Source organism: Gopherus evgoodei, chromosome 3 (genome assembly GCF_007399415.2).
Source record: "Gopherus evgoodei ecotype Sinaloan lineage chromosome 3, rGopEvg1_v1.p, whole genome shotgun sequence".
In the NCBI taxonomy this organism is placed as follows: Eukaryota; Metazoa; Chordata; order Testudines; family Testudinidae; genus Gopherus; species Gopherus evgoodei.
In genome coordinates, this window is record NC_044324.1 from 103032978 (window position 1) to 103054073 (window position 21096).

Sequence of the window (21096 nt, forward strand, 5' to 3'; positions counted from 1 at the left end):
TTAACCCCAAGATTGCTGCTGCCTTTTCAGTCAGTTGGTTGGCCATGAACTCAGTAATGTAAATAATTCATAAGGGACTTAATGCAATTGGTTATTTGTGTGCACAAAGAAAGTGATGCTGAGGGATGTTTGTCTGACAACTGCAGCCTCTTCTGCCATCTGTATGTTTTAGCAAGGAGCCAAGAAGCAAGGAGCCAAGAGGATTGGAACACTGCAGAGACACCAGGGTTCTAAAGAGTGACCCAGGGACATCTGAGCCACGGTTTTGGGGGTTATGAGGGAATGGAGATCTGGAGAGTAACACAGGGAAGGAGTGCAGACGTACAGGGGTCAAGAGAAGATCCTGGGCTGTGGAGGTCTAGTGCAAACACCAAGGCTCTGAAGGTGGAGAGAGCATAATTTGGAGAATATATAAGAATTTTTACTACTATCCATGTGAGCAACTATTAGCACTGAAATAACACTTCTTTACAAACCTAAGAAATTTCTGAAACAAAAGTCTTTATTAAAAAATCAGTTAAAGGTGCTCCAGAGTATATTCCACGAACTCAGATTTATAAAGCTATGAAATCACCACTTAAGTCTCCCATAGAACCTTCAAACATGATTTCTCTTTCATATTACATCACTTGCATACACTACCCTCAACAAAGGACTACTCCTTTCCTATGACTCACAGAATATGCAATTTTGACTCTGAAGACAAATAACTACTGAAAACAGAAAATAGCACCATACTGCCTCATTAATCATGTAAATAGTGATTCAAAGATTTCAAAATAGTCACTTCCAAACATGACAGACAATTTTACAAACTATTTCAACTTTTAAAAATATTCCCCGCACTAACAGTCATCCAAGACTCTCATGCATAACTAAAAATATGAACCATAAACACTAAGCAAATATTTTAATACAATATTCAACAGTTTGACCAATTAACAAACATCCAATTGTAACCACTTTGTGTGGTTAGAGTTGAAGTTTAAGCATGAGGTGTAAAAGAGGAGGGCAGGGAATATGGATAAAATAATGTGGAGAATGAGCATAGCTTACCAGGACTGGGTAGGGATTTACCTAGTAACTTCCTGACATTTTATGTTGTGTTGGTAGTTTATGGACTTCAGCAACTCTAACCTATTCTTAACTAATTTTTTGTTAAAAGGTTAAATATTTGTCACTACAATGGGTGTGGTATAAGACTCTCTCTATATATATAGTCCCTCCTCCCTCCACTTAATAATATATCTATCACATACATACACACATGCAATAATGTATGATACAAATACATGCATACATATGCACATGCGCACACACACACACAAAATTGGAAATGTTCATATATATCATTATTATCCCTGGGAACAGATTTATAACACAAGTGAGGAAGGAAAGTAAGACCTTCAAATTATGTAAAGATTTTATATTACCCAATATACTATGTGTATATGCTGCCCTCATGCTGCACACAATAAAAAATGCAAAAATACTTTAAAATCTATCATTGAGCAGAAAATAGAGCATGTTTTTAATTATTAACATAATACTTGCTCAGATAAAGTGTCTAACTATATTGTAGCATTTTGAAAAAAAATCAAAGAAAAAGTTACTTACAGTAATATTTGTAGGAACTTCACGGAGAGAATATTCTGATTTATTTGGTATCTCCTGATCACCTATCAGTTCATAAATAGCAGGATAGGATAGCAAATTTACCAGCGCTAGAAAAGACTTTAAAAGGTTGCTCTTGTGAACTTTTGTATTTATATAACCAAACATTTGATAGCATGTAATTGGCAGTTAATTACATCAATGTAAAGAAGTTAGGCCCAGATCTCAGCCTCACTACGCTCTTCAGTGTGAAGTTTAAAACAGGCAGAGCTGCCCAAACAAATGTGGAACATTACTCATATCCTAATGAGAGACACATTTATGCTATCCTAAGGGTAGTGCCCATGCACCTTGTGAGAACTGTGTGAACTGATGGGCTGTCACACTGCAGAAACAAATGGCTCAGTGAAAGTTGAGAATTCTTCCATGGGTCTGAATGAAGTACAATTATGGCAATAAATGTTGAATGATTTTCAAATGCTATCCTACTTATATCATCCCATGCTTGTAAAATTTGACAAAGTAAGACAAAGTAACCACTATCAGAAAGAGAGCTTTCCACTTGCAAGAATGTAACCTCATGAAAATCAAACTAACTGAAAATCAAATATAAAATCAAATCATATACCATCTAAAACATTAGCCAGTTTAGGTATACGTTTATATGCTGTTCTACAAAACTGCTCATAAATTTCAATTTATGCTATTATAAGACCTCATTTTGTCAAGATGATCCTCTTTATCGCTCTTTTTATGATATAGTTTTAAATGGACTTAAATGACCCTTGCAATTGTGACCCTCCATATAAACACAGGAACCTATTTCATTAAGTCATTGTTTTGCTTGTTGTACTACACCAATTTTGCCTTAAGTGGCTAAATTAGAAACAATGCTGATGAAATGTCTCATTTAGGATATTAATGAAACCACTTGTGTATTTATACACAGTAGTAATAAATTGCACAAAATAAGATAATTTCTCACCTTCTGACAGCTTCGGTCAATAGGATCTACTGGAGTAGAACTGGGGTGAGTTACTCTAAGATCATCTCTTCCACACTCCAGAACAGCCCATAATTCAGTTATAAGTGCTTTTATAAACCCTAAAAATTAATATTTGATTTAGTCATAAAAAGGCTTAAATAACAAGTAAAATAAAACTCAAAACTCTATACAATGTGGACCAAATTTTAAACAGAGATTGCCTCAGGGACTACTCTCCTCTTCTATCCATAATATGGTAGGTACCCCACCGTACTTCCCACTGATGATCAAATAACATCATTATGACAACTACACCAACTGTTTACAAGGAAAAGTAATATTACCGTAGGTAATATATTTTTCCATTTTTGTTTGTTTTTTAAACGATTAAGTAGCTGGAAACAAAGACGACTCAGTATTTTGTCACAAGCTAGCTTTTATAGACCACAGTTTGGGAACGATATATTACACAATATCACCGAGTTTAAAGACACAGGATTTAAGACAACTTATCTGGAAACAACTCACTTGCACTTGCATAATAAAGTCAACTAGATTTACCTAAAGAGAGAGAGTGGTTTTGCACAGCTGCCCATGCCAGTCTACTGTAATATACAGGGTCAGATTTGGGAACAGGTGATCCAGGCGACTACCTGGGGTGCTGAGCTTTGGGGGCTCTGTGCCAGGGGTGCTGTTTTTGTTGCTAGCAACAAAAGGGAAAATAGAATGTTTGAAGTAAAATGTTTCAAGTATTCTGCACGAGGATTAATTTTTCACTAACCCCCTAGAATGTTTTGGACCTTTGTAGAAACTCATGGAACCCTCCAGACTTTCTGAGAACTACATTTTCCCTGACCCTCCTACATTGTTGTTAGCCATGTCCTCGTGGATTTTTAATGGACAGGGCATCTCCAATCAGTCAATGAGATATAAGAATGAAGTGAGAGCCCAACTGCGATATAGCAAACCTTGTTTTATTGTGTAATTGTGAAAGTGTAGTTGTATTTTAAGACTTGAAGAGTGTAAGTAGTGACTAATAAAGGACATATCTAATGAGATGCCAGAAATACCTATCGAACCCCTATCTATGCAACGATATAAAAGAAATACTGTTATTTCTTTTGCCATGCTTACCATGTAATGTTTGATTACTTTCTAAGTCTCCGGAACACAGACTTTTGCCCTCCCTAATGCTGACTGTTTCCCCCCCATAGAAAAAAAAATGCCCCTAAAGAAGCCTTCAGGAGCTCACTATAGGAAGTGAAAAGCTCAATTCAATCTAGTTTGCAGCAATGGACAAATCTGATAGGAAAATATCTGTAATAGAACGACACAGACTGGGCTTTAGGCAGTAGCAATCATCCCAGTGCAGAAGAAAATGAGAAGTAAAGCGTAAATGATGGCAGTCCTATTAGTAAGGAATTAGCAGATTTACTTGAAGAAAAAGAATGGAAACATGAGGAAAGTGATGGAAAATCGTCCAGTTTTCCGGGCAGCATAAAGGAGAGTGATGATAAAGAAAAATCTGTTTTACATGAAAAGGAGAGAAACAATAATGAAGAATCAGCCTTGCATGATGACAGAAACAGAAGTGAGAAAAACTGCATATCACAAATCAATACCTCAGATCCTGCTTTATGACCAGCAATCCTAAAATCTGAAGATAACGATCAGAATTTTGAATGAGGGTATGACGTTTCCAGTAAATGACAGAAGCAACACTTCTCAAAGTCAGATAAGTTGTTCATTAAACACAATGGTAATTTTCTTAGTTTGGTAGAACTCCTGGAGAAATATGATATCATCATACGTGAACACCTATGTCAAGTAGCTTGTAAAGAAGATGTGGACCATTACTGCAGCAAAACAATTCAAAATTGATTGACTTTATGGCAAGCAGGTGCTTGATAACATATTGATGCGGCTTGGCAAAGCAAAGTACTATGCCATAATAATGAACTGCACTCCTGACATTAGTCACAGTAAAGGAACATTTTTATCTGTTTCCTGTCTGTGGATTACACTACTGGAAAAGGCCTAATAGAACTGTTTATGAACATTTTGAACAAAAATAAAGATTCAGGACTGCCGCAGCCAAGGCTACAACAATGGCGTAAACATGAAGGGAAGAAAAAGTGGCATCCAGGCAAAGATCCTTGTGTTGAATCCAAGAGTTTTCTTCGCGCCCTGTGGCTGCCATTCCCACAACCTGATTGTGTCAGATGCAGCATCATCTGCGTTAGATTCAATATCTCTTTGGAGTACTGCAAAGGATATATATCTTGCTTTCAGCAACAATTATAAGGTAAAAAGAACAGGAGAACTTGTGGCACCTTAGAGACTAAAAATTCTTTTTGCGGATACAGACTAACACGACTGCTACTCTGAAAACTATCAGGTAGTAGATCCTTACAGACAGTGTTACAAGTCTGACTAGGAAGTCAGTAAGAGACACTCACCAGGAGAGCCATATTAACAGTGAGGTACCAAATGACTGAGATTTATGATGCTCTGATGGAACTGGTGCAGTTGAGTAAAGCTGCGACCAGAATCCGACACGAGATGCAAAGCAAACTAGATCACTGACTTCAAATTTCTGATCTTAACTGTGGTTTGGCATAATATCCTGTTCCAAGTAAACACTGGAAGCAAGGCATTAGAAACTCAGTTGATGGACTACTTTGATGAGAAGTTGCCTTGATTTCGTTGTGGACTATAGAAACAACGGATTTGAAGATGCCATCACTGCTAACAAAGAAATGGCATAAATCTTAGGAGTTGAGCCTGTATTCAAGGATACTCATATTGATCAGAAGAAGAAACAATTTGTTTACAAGGGTAGAGATTAGGTGATAGGAAGCGCGGAAGAAAAAATCAAGAGGGAACTTTTTTGCTCACTTGTTGACACTGCTACAGTGTCCACTGAAGAAAGGTTTGGACAAATGAAGCACCACTAAAAGACCTGGGAATTTTTGTATGACCTTAATAAGCTGCTGGCGGACAGGAAAATTGTACGGACCTTCACCAGATGCTGACACATGGGGAATGTTCAGACATCATTGATAAAGATTTCTACGTTGTATTGGACAACATCTGTGACATTTGGCAACACCGGAAGCCCTCTCGACTGCAAGTTCTCCAATTCATTCATGATGCAGAGCTCAAGGACACGCTTCCTAAATGTATGGATAGCTTTGAGGATTCTGCTCATGCTGCTGGTCACAGTTGCAAGTGGTGAGTGCAGCTTTTCAATGCTCAGACTTGTTAAAACATATCTTCGACCGATGATGGTTGACAAGAGACTGACATCACTTGTTATTTTATCACCTGAAAATGCCATTGGCCAGTCTTTGGAACTCTTCAACACTGTGCTTCAATGTGAGAGGGCAAGGGCGAGAAAAGTGACCTTTTGAAGTAAAAGACTAGGGTTAACATTCTAAGCTGTCACCTACCGTAACACTATTTAATACTGGTTCACCCAGTGTTGGCGCACAGTTCAATTTCTTGATATTAGTACATTTCTGTTATTCTTAAAATTTCTATAAGCTTAGGAAACTAATTTATTTTTTATTTGCTTATATATGGCATGAATAAATACAGATTTACAGTGTGCAAATTTATCTTCTTATATGCCAGGGATAAATCATGCATGCAAATTGTGCATCAAAGTCGTGAAATAGGCTATAACTGCAATAAAAAAATAAGATATTCAAAAGATTAATAAATGGGGGGGGCACCAAAGATGCTCCTCATCTGGGACTCATATGGTCTAAGGCTTGTTCTGGTAATGTATATTGCTAGCTGATTGTAAAATATGTTAAGAAATCTTAATATATATCTTAAAATGAACATTAAGGGAAAGATAAGTAGAAATACATATCTTCTGAATACTATCTACTGTAAATGATAAACTGATAATTATGACCTTCATCATGTTTGTATAAATGCCTTCTGGTACGGGAGAAGATCTGGGCTGATTCTTTCAGGTATTTCATTTGCCTTCAATACTATTAACCATAGGATGTGTCGTGGCTGTGGACCATAGAGGAACAGAAGGAGTCATTCAAATTAATCTGATCCTCATTTCTTGAGAGACTCCAGAAAGTAGTAGTGGGCTTTTTTTTTTTTTTTTCAATCAGCCACAAGGTTTCTCTTATGTTACAATAGGGCTCCATTCTGTTGTGCAGGAGCTGAAATATGTATACAGATAATTTTAAAAGATTAGTGAGAAAATTGGAACTGTTGTGTCTTCAGTATGAGGACTACACTGGTTGCAATTCAAGTTATCAGTTTTAATCTTTGAAACACTATATGGTTTAGGTGCAGGCTATTTGAGTTGTGATGATAGTCTCTGGTTTAACTTAGAGAAGCTTTCTGACAGCATTTTTAGTGAAGAATCCTTGATTCTGGAACTCATTTCCTCACCAATCAGTGTTCCTAAAGAGCTAGTTTCTTTTTGTTCAGATCTATCCATCTTCCCAAGCTTTTGAGAAGTGAGTGGGTCATGAAGATGGTATATCAGTGAAAGAAGCTGGTATTTATTAATTATGATTTTTGATGAATGAGGAAGGTTTGTGATTTATTACCAGTTTATCCTGCAACATTCATTAATGTATTCATGCATTTAGGTGAAAGGATAGATACATTTCTTTCAAATCAGAACAAATGAAATAAAAATAAAAACAGGAACATTCTTTTACTATGAATATACAAGATCATATTCTTCCATATGCAAAAACTTAAATGCATAAGGTATTTCTGTACTTAAGAAAAAAGCATTTAAAAGAATAATTTTCCAAGAAAAAAACAGCAGGCTCCAAACTAGTCATTGCTAGTGTTGCATATCTATCTTAATCACATCTGACTTTATTTTGTTTAGAATTATATTATCTTAATTCATGATATTACAATGTGTTAGTGCCGATGATAAAGTTCACCCTTAAAATTACCTGAATGCTGCAGAGCTACTGCACCTGGAGATGTCGCTGCCATTTGTGTAACCATCACTCCATAACCAAACCTTTCATATCCACTCACCTATTCATAATAAATGTAAGAGATAAAGGAAGTTTGGAGAATACAACCAAGACACTCATATTCTCAAATGTTCTCTTACGTATTTTTACTTGTTCCCTGCAAAACTTTAAATTCTGTAAACAAATGTATATAGACCAGTCAGGGACAGATTACAACACAAGCATGTTTGTTTAGCAAGTAAAAGAATCTCTCCTTTTGCTATTTCAAAGTATAAATAGCATAATATAAAGCACATGCAACTTCTGCACACAGAACAACGATTTATTAAGACTATAACCTCCCAAATCCTTTGCACTCACCGATTAAGACTAGGGGCCACAAAACCTTTTAAAATTCCATGTGGTAACATATTTTCCTCCATAGTTGAATGCATAATTCCCTATGTAATTTGATGTCTGGCGTGTTAGATCTTGCCGTTTTACTGGCAACCACTGTACATATATTTCAATGTACATACATCACTGACTCTGACTAAGGATTAGGTTCCAAAATTAAATGTAGTGTAAAAAGTATCCTTTTGCTTAACATTTTGAGCTAAAAAGCAACAGTGTCGATATATGACATTATTATTGACATTTTGCAGAGTAACAACTGAAATAAAATCTATGTACCATACATTTAGAATGTCAGATTACATTTTAACTCAACTCTTCCAATAAGATAACAGATAAACAATGGTTTATGGTTTTCCCTTCTAATTACCTTAATTAAATAAGTGATTGTACTAGACTCTGACATGCGTACCTGGAGTTTTTTGGAAAATCTGCTGAACATAAAGGTTACACATTCATTGAGGGCTCCTGTATTCTGAAGCAGAAGAAGACCTTTTGGAGTGGCAGCAAAGTTTAATAAATCATCTAATAAAGTCTCTTCCCATACCATACTGAAAATGATAGAAAAATTAAATGAATCAAAAAAGATTTAAAAATAAAAAAAGTGAAAAACAAGAGAAAATATAAACTTTTCAGGTTAAAAAAAATCTCTCTTTCACTGGACCTGTGTGTATAGTAGCAAGTTCAACTACTTCTTGGGGGTTAAACTGTGTACAGAACAGCTGCATAGTATACAAATACTGCATCGAAATTCGAGATCACAGAAAAGATCTCACATGCTAAGATAGGATGGTCTAGTGGATAGATAACATGACCAAGAGCCAGAAGACTTGGGCTCTAATTCTCAAATCTACTGCTGACTTACTGTGTGACTTTGGGTAAGTCACCTCTCAGTGTCTCAATTTCCCCATCTATAAAGTGGGAATGAGATTGCTTTCTCACCACTGTAAAGCATATTGAGAACTACAGATAAAAAGCACTATATAACTGCAAAATATTATTAAAACTCTTTTGTAGGTGTTATACTAGACATGAAACAATGCTAGAAAATGGGGGCACTGTTTATGAAAATGAGGTGCTGTTACATACAATAAACCACATCTGGGCTCAGTAAGCATATGTGCATTCTTTCCAAATTATTCCATTTTTGAGAGGAATTAAAATGTGCCCACAAACCAGTGACTCCCGTGAGAAACATACTATATATATGAATTGGTAGGGTGACAGGGGAAAAGATGACTATTAGAAGCAAGTGTGAACACACCTGAACCATCCTCTACCCAAGAAAGAGAAGCCCAGCACTGAAACAATCTCTCACCAGACACCCTCCCATCACCATGGGATTCACCTTGTAATCCTGCTTCCCTGAACACATTGTCTTACTGAATTCTCATTTCTGGGTCTGAGCTTCCTTGGTGGATGTTTGATTCCCACCAGCAGCAGTGGCAGAAATAAGCAGAAACCACACTTCCAGCAACAGTCATACACCACCCTAGACTTTAGTCACTGTACCTAGAATCTTGAAGTCATTTCTTGTTTAGTGGGAAGCAACAGCTTCATCTAAAAATAATTCATTGGAGTCTCTTATTCCATAAAAAAACTGTCAAATTCAGCAGTTAGGAAGGGATTGTAGTTTATAATTCACTGAAATTGACTATTGATAGGTATCTCCAGCAGAGCACTTCATGTAGAGTTTCTTTACTCAACACCGATTTAAAATTACTACAGTCACTTCACAAAAGGGAAAAAAATACACCAACAACAAATATTGTAATTTCCTATACAAATTACATATGGAAGCTTTTAGAAAGTATCCCACAGCAATTAAAAGGAAAAAAAAAAGACACAGACAAGTCTATCAAGACTGTTTAATTATATATTTTTACACCCCACATTCACAAGCAGTATAGAGTTCATGTATTTCTCATCATGTAAAACTTAACATACAAACATCTACTGGGAAAATGAAGTTTGTATTAACATCAAAAAGAGAGATGCCTTTTCTCTCACTGTGTGACTGGCTTTCAGCCAGTATTCTGGTAATCTCCCTATATGATGTTTTGAAGGCATTGATGGTATTCTACAATACAGGATTTTTAATTAATAACACAATCAAAGACACAGAAAAACTGTGTCAACTATCTGTCTTGTAACTGATATTTTCCCAGACAAATTTTGATACACATAGACAGCAAATTATGAGCCACATCTACATAGAACTTAGTATAACTACACAGAGCTGGGAAGAACTTTATAATTCTATGAGCTAGGAAGGTCTAAAATGAGAAACCTCAGCTCAAGATATGTACCTTCTTGTAGCTACCAACCTGCTCCTGGCAAAAGCCTAAGAAAACAGATGGGCCTAATAACTGTCTTGAAGGTCAACAAATCTGGGCTGCGATGGACTTATGTATTTTACCCAAATATGATAGACACAGCTGTACTTACATGTTTTGTGACTCTTGATTTCCTGATGGAATAGAGTCTGTTCCAGGTACAGGAGTAGGAATCCTTTCTGAAAGTGAACTAGCCTATGAAATAAAAACTACAGTTATTATTACATCATTCTTAGAAGTTCTGACTACCAATAACAAAAAGGATGGAAGGATGGTCCAGTGGTTAGGGCATTAGCCTGGCACTTGGGAGATCTGAATTCCATTTCCTGCTCGATCAACAGGCTTCCCGTGTGCCTGTACACAAGGCACTTAAGGACAAATTTTAAAAGGTATTTAGGCTTCTATCTGCAACTTTAGGTACCTAAATACCTTTACAAATCTGGCCCTTAGTCTCTGTGCGCCACAGATTCCCATATGTAAAATGGGGGTAAATAGTCCTTCTCTGCTTCACAGGGGTATTGTGAGGATAAAGACATTAAAGATTCTGAGGCATTCAACTACTATAGTAATGGGGCCATATAAATGCCTCAGTTAGATAAAATAAAATAGATTAGATTAAATAAATCCTGAATATGTTCTAAAGGGAATATATTTCAAAAGCTTGCAAGATTTCGTACCTTATTTCAAGGTGACACTATAATTTCTGCAAAGAGTCCTGTGGCACCTTATAGACTAACAGACGTATTGGAGCATGAGCTGCATCAGCATCCAATACGGCTGCTAGTATACATGGTACCACAGGAGTCTTTGCTGCTTTTATAGATCCAGATTAACACGGCTACCCCTCTGATACTATAATTTGTCACAATTGACCCAGAAATGTAAGTGAGGCCATGGTCTCCAAATAACCTGTAACTCTCCAATCAGGCCTTTTTTTTTTATGTCCTGTAAATGTGTTGGTACTTTTTTTTCCTCAATGCTTTCTTTGTTTTTTTTAAAAAACCACCAAAACTCCTATGCTTTCCTTTGACAATGACACCGTATAATTCAAAACATGATGACTGTCACTATACTGAGATATTATCAGTACCCTTATATGTGAGGTAAGGAAATTCAGTGTCAGGAAATAACACCTAACATTACAATATACAAAATAAAGCAAAATTTATATGCTCCAAAATAAACGCTTAGATCCAGAATGTCCTGGCATAGTGTGCCAGAATTCTGAATCAGAGAAGTTCAATTACATTAATAAACACCTGTCTGCCAAGTTGTAAAACACTGTGGACTATTTATAAGAGGTGTGAAAATATTAAGGTTGTTAAGTAAATATTTTCTATACCACTTATTTATCAGCAGAGCGAAAAAATCCTGAAAAAAATCTGAAAATTTGTACTTCTATTTCCATATCTTCTGTGGTATAGAAAGAATAGCAAATAACATATTTTTCCAATCTTGCTTAAAATAAAACTACACACTCTGAAATGTTGTAGATAACTTAGTTTTGTTTTTTAATTACAAAATTTCACACACAAAAAGAATGAACTTTTTAATTCCATTTGCATCTATAGAGATCAGTGTTCTTAACTGTAGGATACTGGTCTCCTTACTGATTATGAGCTTTGATCTGATCTGAAGTAAGAAGTACCTTCTGAATCGATACAAAATTAAATACACCAAACAACCCTATCAACATTCAGCAAAAGTCAACAACTTTGATGGGGATGCTAATGTAAAAGATATCTGATTTTTTTTTTTGAAGAAAATATGTTATTTAGGATCAATGATTTACGATTTTCAGGTTTTAAGCAATGATGGGGACATTACACTATTTAATCAAATGATAGTGGATGTTATAGATTATACAACTTCAGATGTATAATTTCAATGAGCGTAATGAAGTTATATTGTAACATATACAAGATCAAATACATCCATAATATCATTGTGTAGTATGCTATTGCTTTTTCTGGGTCTGTCAACTCTCCTCCTTTTCAATCATGTCAGCATCTGTCCCAGAATTCTACTACTGCCATATACTTGATCATGAGCACTTTTTAGTGGCTTTGCCTGCAGAGTGAAACTGTTCCTTATCTGTCTTACTGAAAAGTGCTCCTGTTCAGAAGGGCAGTGCTAAAACAGTTACTAGAGCAAGCAAGTCCATTAGTTGGGAAAGAGATACCATGATCAAAATATTTGTAAGTACAAAAAATTGAGATTTATAAGTGTCCCAACAGTGAGTCCACCTATTAGTATCAAGAAAAGGCTGACACATTTGGGTTATATTTTCAAACTACTTTTACAGTTTTTATTTTGGAGGGTAGTAATGGGATTCTCCCATTGCCCCCCCTTAGCAGCTGTCGGAACCTTGCAAGGATCTACAGGTTTCTTAATGCTAACACTGTGGAAGAGAAATGGGAGTATTGCCCTAGCCAGGGAAATTAGGGTTTGAGCCAGACAGGTCCTGAAAGAGAGAACCCTAAAAACAACCAACCCTGGGAAAAAGTGCTTAGGTTGAGGGGTGGCGCACACTGTTACTTTGGAATTACCTTTTAATAATAAACTACTCCACATGAGTAACCTCTTTTCACTTTATGAGTAAGTAAAAGACAGTTACTCACCTTTGTAACTGTTGTTCTTTGAGATGTGTTGTTCATATCCATTCCAATTAGGTGTGCACACACCGCGTGCACGTTCGTCGGAAGATTTTTACCCTAGCAACACTCGGTGGGTCGGCTGGGCACCCCCGGGAGTGGCGCCGCTATGGCGCCGGATATATACCCTTGCCAACCCAACCATCTCTCAGTTCCTTCTTGCCGGCTACTCCGACAGTGGGGAAGGAGGGCGGGTTTGGAATGGATATGAGCAACACATCTCGAAGAATAACAGTTACGAAGGTGAGTAACCGTCTTTTCTTCTTCGAGTGCTTGCTCATATCCATTCCAATTAGGTGATTCCCAAGCCTTACCTAGGCAGTGGGGTCAGAGTGAGATGTTGCAGAATGCAAAACTGCTGAGCCAAAGGCTGCATCATCTCTGGACTGTTGAACCAGAGCATAATGTGAAGCAAAGGTGTGGACCAAGGACCAGGTAGCTGTGCGACATATCTCCTGGATAGGTACATGAGCCAGGAAGGCAGCAGATGAAGCCTGAGCCCTGGTAGAATGCGCGGTGATGTGGCTTGGGGAAATATGAGCCAAATCATAACAAGTGCGGATGCACACCGTCACCCAAGATGAGATCCTCTAAGAGGAAACAGATAAGCCTTTCATTCGGTCTGCTACCATGACAAAGAGTTGGGGTGTGTTACGAAAGGGTTTTGTCCGCTCAATATAAAATGCGAGTGCTCTATGGACATCCAAGGAGTGCAATTATTGCTCCCATCGCGTTGAGTATGGCTTCGGGAAGAAGACCGGGAGAAAGATGTCCTGGTTAACATGAAAGGCCAAAACCACCTTAGGGAGGAATACCGGGTGTGGTCATAACTGCACCTTGTCCCTGTGGAACACAGTGTACGGCGGATCCACCGTAAGAGCCCTAAGCTCGGAGACTCGTCTGGCCGATGTAATGGCTACGAGGAAAGCTGTCTTCCAAGACAGGTATAGTAGTGAGCAGGTTGCTAATGGCTCGAATGGGGGAGACATAAGTCTGGTTAAAACCAGGTTGAAGTCCCAGGTCGGGGCTGGGCAGCGTACTTGGGGGTATAAGCGCTCCAAGCTCTTGAGGAACCTTGAAACAATAGGGTGAGAGAATACGGAACGCCACCTTCACCTGGGTGGAAGGTAGAGATGGCTGCCAAGTGTACCCTCAGTGATGATACTGCTAGGCCCTGCTGTTTGAGAGACCAGAGGTAGTCCAAAATAGAGGGGATCGAGACCTCATTGGGAGTAAGATTAAGCGTTTCGCACCAGCAGGAGAAATGCTTTCACTTGGCCAGATTCGTTGACTGGGTGGAAGGTTGCCTGCTACCCAGGAGAACTTGTCATACTGATGCAGAGCAACGTAACTCTGACTGATTTAGCCACGCAGCAGCCGCGCCATGAGGTGAAGGGCCTGCAGATCCGGCTGGCGAAGTCTGCCGTGCTCCTGAGTTATGAGGTCTGGGTGGAGTGGCAGGGTAATTGGGTTGGCTATCGACAGGTCGAGCAACGTGGTGTACCAGTGCCGCCTAGGCCACGCTGGAGCGATCATGATGATGCGTGCTCTGTCTCTGTGGAGTTTCAGCAGGACCTTCTGAACCAGCAGGAACGGTGGGAAGGTATAAAGGAGCTGGCTCTTCCACGGCATCAGGAAAGCGTCCAAGATCGATCTTGGGGAGAGACCTTGGAAGGAGCAGAACATCTAGCATTTCCTGTTCTCGCAGGAAGCGAACAGGTCTATTGGGGAAATCTCCAGTTCTGGAAAATGGAATGAATAATGTCCGGGCAGATCGACCACTCGTGAGACTGGAAAGACCTGCTGAGTCGATCCGCCAGAGTGTTCCAAACGCCTGGGAAAAAGGACGCTACCAGATCTATCAAGTGGGCTATGCAAAAGTCCCAGAGTTTGTTGGCCTCCTGACAAAGGGGGGAGGATTGTGTCCCTCCCTGTTTGTTTATGTAATACACGGCCGTTGTGTTGTCTGTAAACACTGACACACAACGGCCTTGCAACTGTTGCTGGAATGCCTGGCACGCCAGGCAGACTGCTCTCAGTTCTCGGACATTTATGTGTAATGCCAGCTCCTGATATGACCAAAGGCCTTGAGTATGGAGGTGATCGAGGTGAGCACCCCAGCCGAGAGATGATGCGTCCGTCATCAGGGACATTGAGGGTTGGGGCGGATGGAACGGCATCCCAGCACACACCAAGGAGGGAGTTAGCCACCATTCTAGGGAGCCTAGGGTGCTTGGGGGAATGGTGACTATCGTGTCTATTGGGTCTCTGCCCGGGCGGTATACCGAGTTGAGCCAAACTTGGAGAGGACGGAGGCAGAGCCTGGCATATTTGGTTACAAACGTGCAGGCAGCCATGTGACCCAGGAGACCGAGACAAGTGCGAGCCAAGGTCGTCGGGAAATTCTGTAGACCTCGGACGTAGACCTCGGATGATTGTTGCCATCGCCTGAAACCGCGGCTATGGTAAGCAGGCTCTGGCTAGATTGGAGTCCAGGATAGCTCCTATGAAGTCTAACCTCTGCATGGGAACCAGAGTGGATTTTTCAAAATTGATCATCAGGCCAAGACATGTGAATTGGTCCTTGACGATGCCCACATGCTGAGTGACTTGTGTCTCGGAGGCCCCTCGGATGAGCCAATCATCCAGATACGGAAAAACGTCTATCCGACATCGGCGGAGGTAGGCGGCGACTACAGCCATACACTTTGTAAATACCCTTGGGGCTGTAGAAAGGCCAAACGGCAGGACCTTAAACTGGAAGTGCTGATGGTTAGCTACACAGTGAAGGTATCTCCTGTGCGGAGGAAAAATGGTGATGCGAAAGTACGCGTCCTTCATATCTAGGGCGGCATACCAGTCTCCAGGATCCAAGGACTGGATAACGGTCCCCAGGGATACCATGCGGAACTTCAACTTTATCATAAATTGGTTGAGTCCTCGCAGGTCTAGGATAGGTCTGAGACCTCCCTTTGACTTGGGGATTAGGAAATAAAGGGAGTAAAACCCCTTGCCCCTTTCGTCCATTGGTACCTCCTCTATAACTCCCATGGCGAGGAGAGTCCGCACCTCTTGTAAGAGGAATTGCTCATGAGAGGGGTCCCTGAAGAAGGACAGGGTTGGAGGGCGGGTTTGAAATAAATTGGAGGTGGTACCCATATCCACCGTGTGTAGGACCGAGCGATCTGAAGTTAACTGGGACCACGCCGGGAGAAAGTAGGAGAGATGGCTGAAGAAGGGAGGAGAGGGATCCTGGCCTGTAACTGGTACGCTGCCCTCGGGCATACCTCCAAAAGTTGGTCTTTGGTCCCGGTGGTGGTTTTGAGGGACCTTGATTTTGGCCCCCTTGGGGTCCTGATGGTCGTCTGCGACCAACTTGGCAGCACCGCCTGCCAAAGTCTTGTCTTTGTCTAGAAGCAGAGTACGGGTGGTGAGGCTGGGGACAGAAAGGCCTGCGTTGGGCCACCGGCGTATGCATGCCGAGAGAGCGCATTATGACCCTGTTGTCCTTCTGGCTTTGCACCCTGGGGTCAGTCTTATCCGAGAAGAGGCCTTTACCATCAAATGGCAAGTCTGAATGGTATATTGCAGCTCCGGTGGGAGGCTTGAAACCTGAAGCCATGAGATGCGCCTCATGGCAACACCCGAGGCCAGAGTCCTGGCTGCTGAGTCAGCTGCATCCAACAAGGCCTGGAGGGAAGTTCTGGACACCTTTTTCCCTTCCTCCAAGAGGGCAGCGAACTTGAGGGAGAAGCTCCGTTAACTTACCCTCCGCCACCCAGGTGTTATAATTATAGTGGCTAAGCAAGGCTTGTTGATTTGCCACCCGGAGTTGTAGGGCACCTGCTGAGTACACTTTGCGGCCGAGTAAGTCCATTCGCCTAGCCTCCTTCGATTTTGGGGCTGGCGCCTGCTGGCCATGGTGTTCCCTCTCATTAACAGACTGGACAACTAGTGAGCAGGGAGGAGGATGGACATACAAATACTTGTACCCTTTAGAGGGCACCATATATTTACGCTCAACTCCCCTGGCCACAGGAGGGATAGAGGCTGGAGACTGCCATATAGTATCGGCATTGGCCTGGATGATCCGAATAAACGGAAGGGCCACTCTAGTGGGGGCATCCACTGATAGAATGTCCACTACCAGGTCCTCTACCTCCGGGACTTCCTCCACCTGGAGGTTCATATTGAGTGCTACCCTCCTTAGGAGGTCCTGATGGGCTCTCAGGTCGATTGGAGGAGGGCCCGAGGAGGATGTTCCTGTCACCGCCTCATTTGGAGAAGAGGAAGAGGAGATGCCAGCGACAAGCGGGTTCTGTGTAGCCTCTTTCTCTTGGGTGACCTCCTGCTCCAGTGGAACCTGGGAGTCCAGTGGGTGAACTGGGCCTTCCTCCGTAGCAGTCGGAGGAGGACGGCTAACTGTCGCCTCTGGCACTCGGTGCTCTGATGGGACAGAGCGGGACGGAACTACTGGTACGTCTTGGGCCTGGTGGTACACCCAAGGTGTCCAGAAAGACCACTGATGGGGTCCTTGGTCCTGGGCCTGGGTCTCTTGGAAGACTCTGGTGGGCACATCAGAATCGCAGTCCTGTGCATAAGAGCTGTCCGTGTGGGACGACACTGATGCGTGTCTGGATGGCCATGGAGGGGCTGAAAAGCCCTGAGCAGAGTCTCTGGCTCTAGCGGACCTTGCTCTACTCGGCACCGGGGACCGGTACTGGGAGGCATACCGGCACCGGGAATGAGATCGGGACCTGCGACCGGAACAGTGCCGGGAGGTTGACCAAGATCTCGAGGCTCAATGTCAGCAGCGGCTACGGGAGTCACACTGCCTGGAGCGATGCCGGGAGCTGGAACGGTGCTGAGAGTAGCGGGCTGGTAAATGGGATACTGAACGGTGCTGTGACTGCAACTGGTATCGAGGAAGAGAATGGTGCTGGGACTGCGAGTAGCATTGGGAACGGGAGCACCGACGGGACCTAGAAAGTCTCCAGGACTGTGATCATGAATGATGCCACTCTGCTGTGCCGACAGAGGATGGTCTTGTCAAGGCAGGCCTGCCGATAGACTGTATTACCCGCACCGGCGGTGCCGGGGGTTGAGGCCTCATTGACTCTGTCATGGCAAATCAGATCCCTCGCTGTTGAGAATGTCTCCGGCGTGGATGGAATAGTAAGCTCAACCATAGCTCACGCCAGGGAGCTGACAGGCACCAGACTCAACGGCCCTTGTGAGACCGAAATCAACGGTGCCGATATCTTCGGTGCCGTGGCAGGTGTCAGTGGCGGGCAATCCGACTTAGACGAGCTCTCTGGCAGCGGTGCAGGTGGCACGGAAGCAGCAGGAGTCTTAGGCTTTCTCGACCTCGGGAGAGAGGGAGCGGTGCTGAGTTGACTTCGGTGCCGGCGACGGCTGGTGCCAAGAGGCCTTGGCAGTACCAGCGTGGTCTGGTGCTGAGGAGGCGCTTCTGCCCGCCAATTGACCAGTGCTCAGTGCCGAAGGTGGAGGGGTAAGAGCTGTCTCCGTGAGGAGCTGCTTTAGCCAAAAGTCTCACTCTTTTTTCGTTCTTGGCTTAAAAGCCTTGCAAATGCGACACTTATCTGTCAAGTGAGATTCCCCGGGGCACTTAAGGCAAGAATCGTGTGGATCTCCTGTTGGCATCTGCTTATGACAGGCTGAGCACGGTTTGAAACCCAGTGAACCGGGCATAGGCCCTGGCACTGGGTGCAGGGAAGGGGCTAATCCCCGAACCCCTCTTAACTATATACTAACTATGAACAATAAAAATTAACTAAAACTAAACTATATACACAAAAAAATAACTAGAGAACTACGAGTAGCTAGGGAGGTGGACGTCAGTAAAACTGCACTCCACTGTTCCAACGACCGACATGGGCAGTAAGAAGGAACTGAGGGGCGGTTGGGTCGGCAGGGGTATATATCCGGAGCCATAGCAGCGCCACTCCAGGGGGCGCCCAGCCGACCCACCGAATCTTGCTAAAGTAAAAATCTTCCGACGAATGTGCATGTGGTGTGCGCACACCTAATTGGAATGGATATGAGCAAGCACTCGAAGAAGAATTTATGTTTGTTGCTGGGTGAGGACTCCAACACCTTACAAAATAGCAATGTGCTTGCCTCTGATACTCCTAGAACCTTTTAAAAATCATCAGATTTATCCTTTAAAACCAGCAACTCCTAATTTCAGAGATTTATCACCTGTTCAAACACTTTGGTACACTACCAATGTCTGGAACTCATAAAGCTTTTTATAAGTTGAAGCTAATTTTAAGAAACCAGGAATGGAAAACTACAAAGAAAAATACCCAAGATGGCGAAGCTAAAAACTCAGTTTGTTTTACTAGTTTATTCAGTTCATTAGGGCACATTCACTCTGTAATCTCAACTTGGCCTCTGATGTGGGATACCGGAACAGCAGTTGTATCACAGTTACATGTTTGATGGAATTTTCATTCTCAATATTCTTCATATTCATCTTCTGTACATCAAATTTAGGTTTTATGTCCAAATGATGTTCTGTGCAATGACAAGATAATTTAATGTGCATAGAGGCGTGTATGTATGCCTAGCTATATCACTTGTAGCACTTCATCACAGCAGGTAATTGAAAATGCCCATCAAAAGCTTGCAAGATTTCATACTTAATTTAATTTTTACGATGTAAGACAGACTATTTAAGCTAGACTGAATAGCATCCTCATCACAAGGATAGACAACTTGCTGTGTTATATAAATTACAGCACAATATATGTAAACTAGTTCACTTAAGTCAGCAGAATTCTAGTCCAGCGTTCTCAACGCAACAGACAGCACTAGCTTCAAGATCAGCTTTGTTCAATTAGAAATCTAATTTATCATTATAAAATAGAGATTCTAGTAATAACTTATTTTATTTTCACTATTTTGGATAATTAACCTTTGCCTTTCACTGCAGTACCTGTGCGCAACAGGGATAGGAAATATCCAAGATAAACTGATGATTCAAAGTATCTCTTATTCAGACTTTAGATTACTGTAAATAAATGAATGCTTAAATTTGGATTTGTGACTGTTTACATTACTTTAAATTATTATTTAATATTGTACACATATATATATTATATTCACATTAATCATAGGGTGTATATACAGTAATGTAGTGGAAGCTGTAGCTGTTCCATTCTAACTCCTCCCTTCCCCACATTTTCAGTCTCATATCTTTCTGAAAATTTAACCTTCAAAGCCTTTTTCCCACCCAAGATTAGGCTGGTTTCTGTCTGTAAGTTAATATTTTGGGAACATTTGAGCCAAAATATTCCATTCATTTTTGAGCGTGAAGGAAAATAAAAAATTCTATCACTTTCAAAATTGAAATATTTCAATGACTTACTTGAAATCAACTCTAGCCTCAAAGTGCTTGAGGGAAGAAAATTGAAATTCGGCATGAAAATCTTCATTCTCTTAAACATTTGTTTTGATTTGACTAAGTTATGAACGGTTTGACAACTATACTCTCAGAATGTGCAACAACTGTTTTTTTTTCTTTTCACAATGACTATGCTAAGCTTACAACATGCTTAGATAAGAACATGTAGCTCATGTGTGCATGACTAGCCTATCTGAGCAATAAAAATATTAATCAATGAAATAGGCAGGGCCATCCTTATCCATACGCAAAGTACGCAGCTGTGTACGGCACCAGGCAATTTGGGGCACCAAATTTCCTGGTGCCCTACACAGCTGCGTGCTGCTCCAGCCCCTGTTCCACCGCAGCACCTGCCCCTGCTTCGCTCCAGCCCCACCCCCACTCCATGGACTGCAGCAGGTGGCAGGCCTGCACTCAACAGCAGCGGGAAATGCAGTGACCCAGCCCCAGTCGCACCACCAGTGAATTCTGGGGGGCAGTTACCCTCTGTCCCCCCAAAGCTGGGAGTCAGGGGATCAGAGTGGAGTGGGCTGGGGCCGGGTCACTCCACTTCCTGCCGCCTCATGAGTGCAGGGACGGGCCTGCCCTGCATTTTGTGAACCCCAGTTTGGGAACCACGGGTCTAAACAATAATTTCAGTTTGAAATTCCTTTTTTGTGTGTCTTTCCCCACCCCCTCAAAAAAAAGAAAAATTCATTTTAAAAAATGA

The 21096-nt window shown here is 41.5% G+C and overlaps 1 protein-coding gene across 1 annotated transcript in view; it reads right to left on the reverse strand.

Annotated features, from left to right (window-relative positions):
* Window positions 1-21096, reverse strand: part of TBC1D32 (TBC1 domain family member 32) — a 164245-nt gene that overhangs the window by 104036 nt on the left and 39113 nt on the right. The window contains 5 exon segments of the mRNA XM_030556208.1: window positions 1618-1734; window positions 2600-2718; window positions 7549-7636; window positions 8381-8519; window positions 10417-10499. Of these exon segments, the coding sequence (XP_030412068.1) occupies window positions 1618-1734; window positions 2600-2718; window positions 7549-7636; window positions 8381-8519; window positions 10417-10499 (546 nt within the window).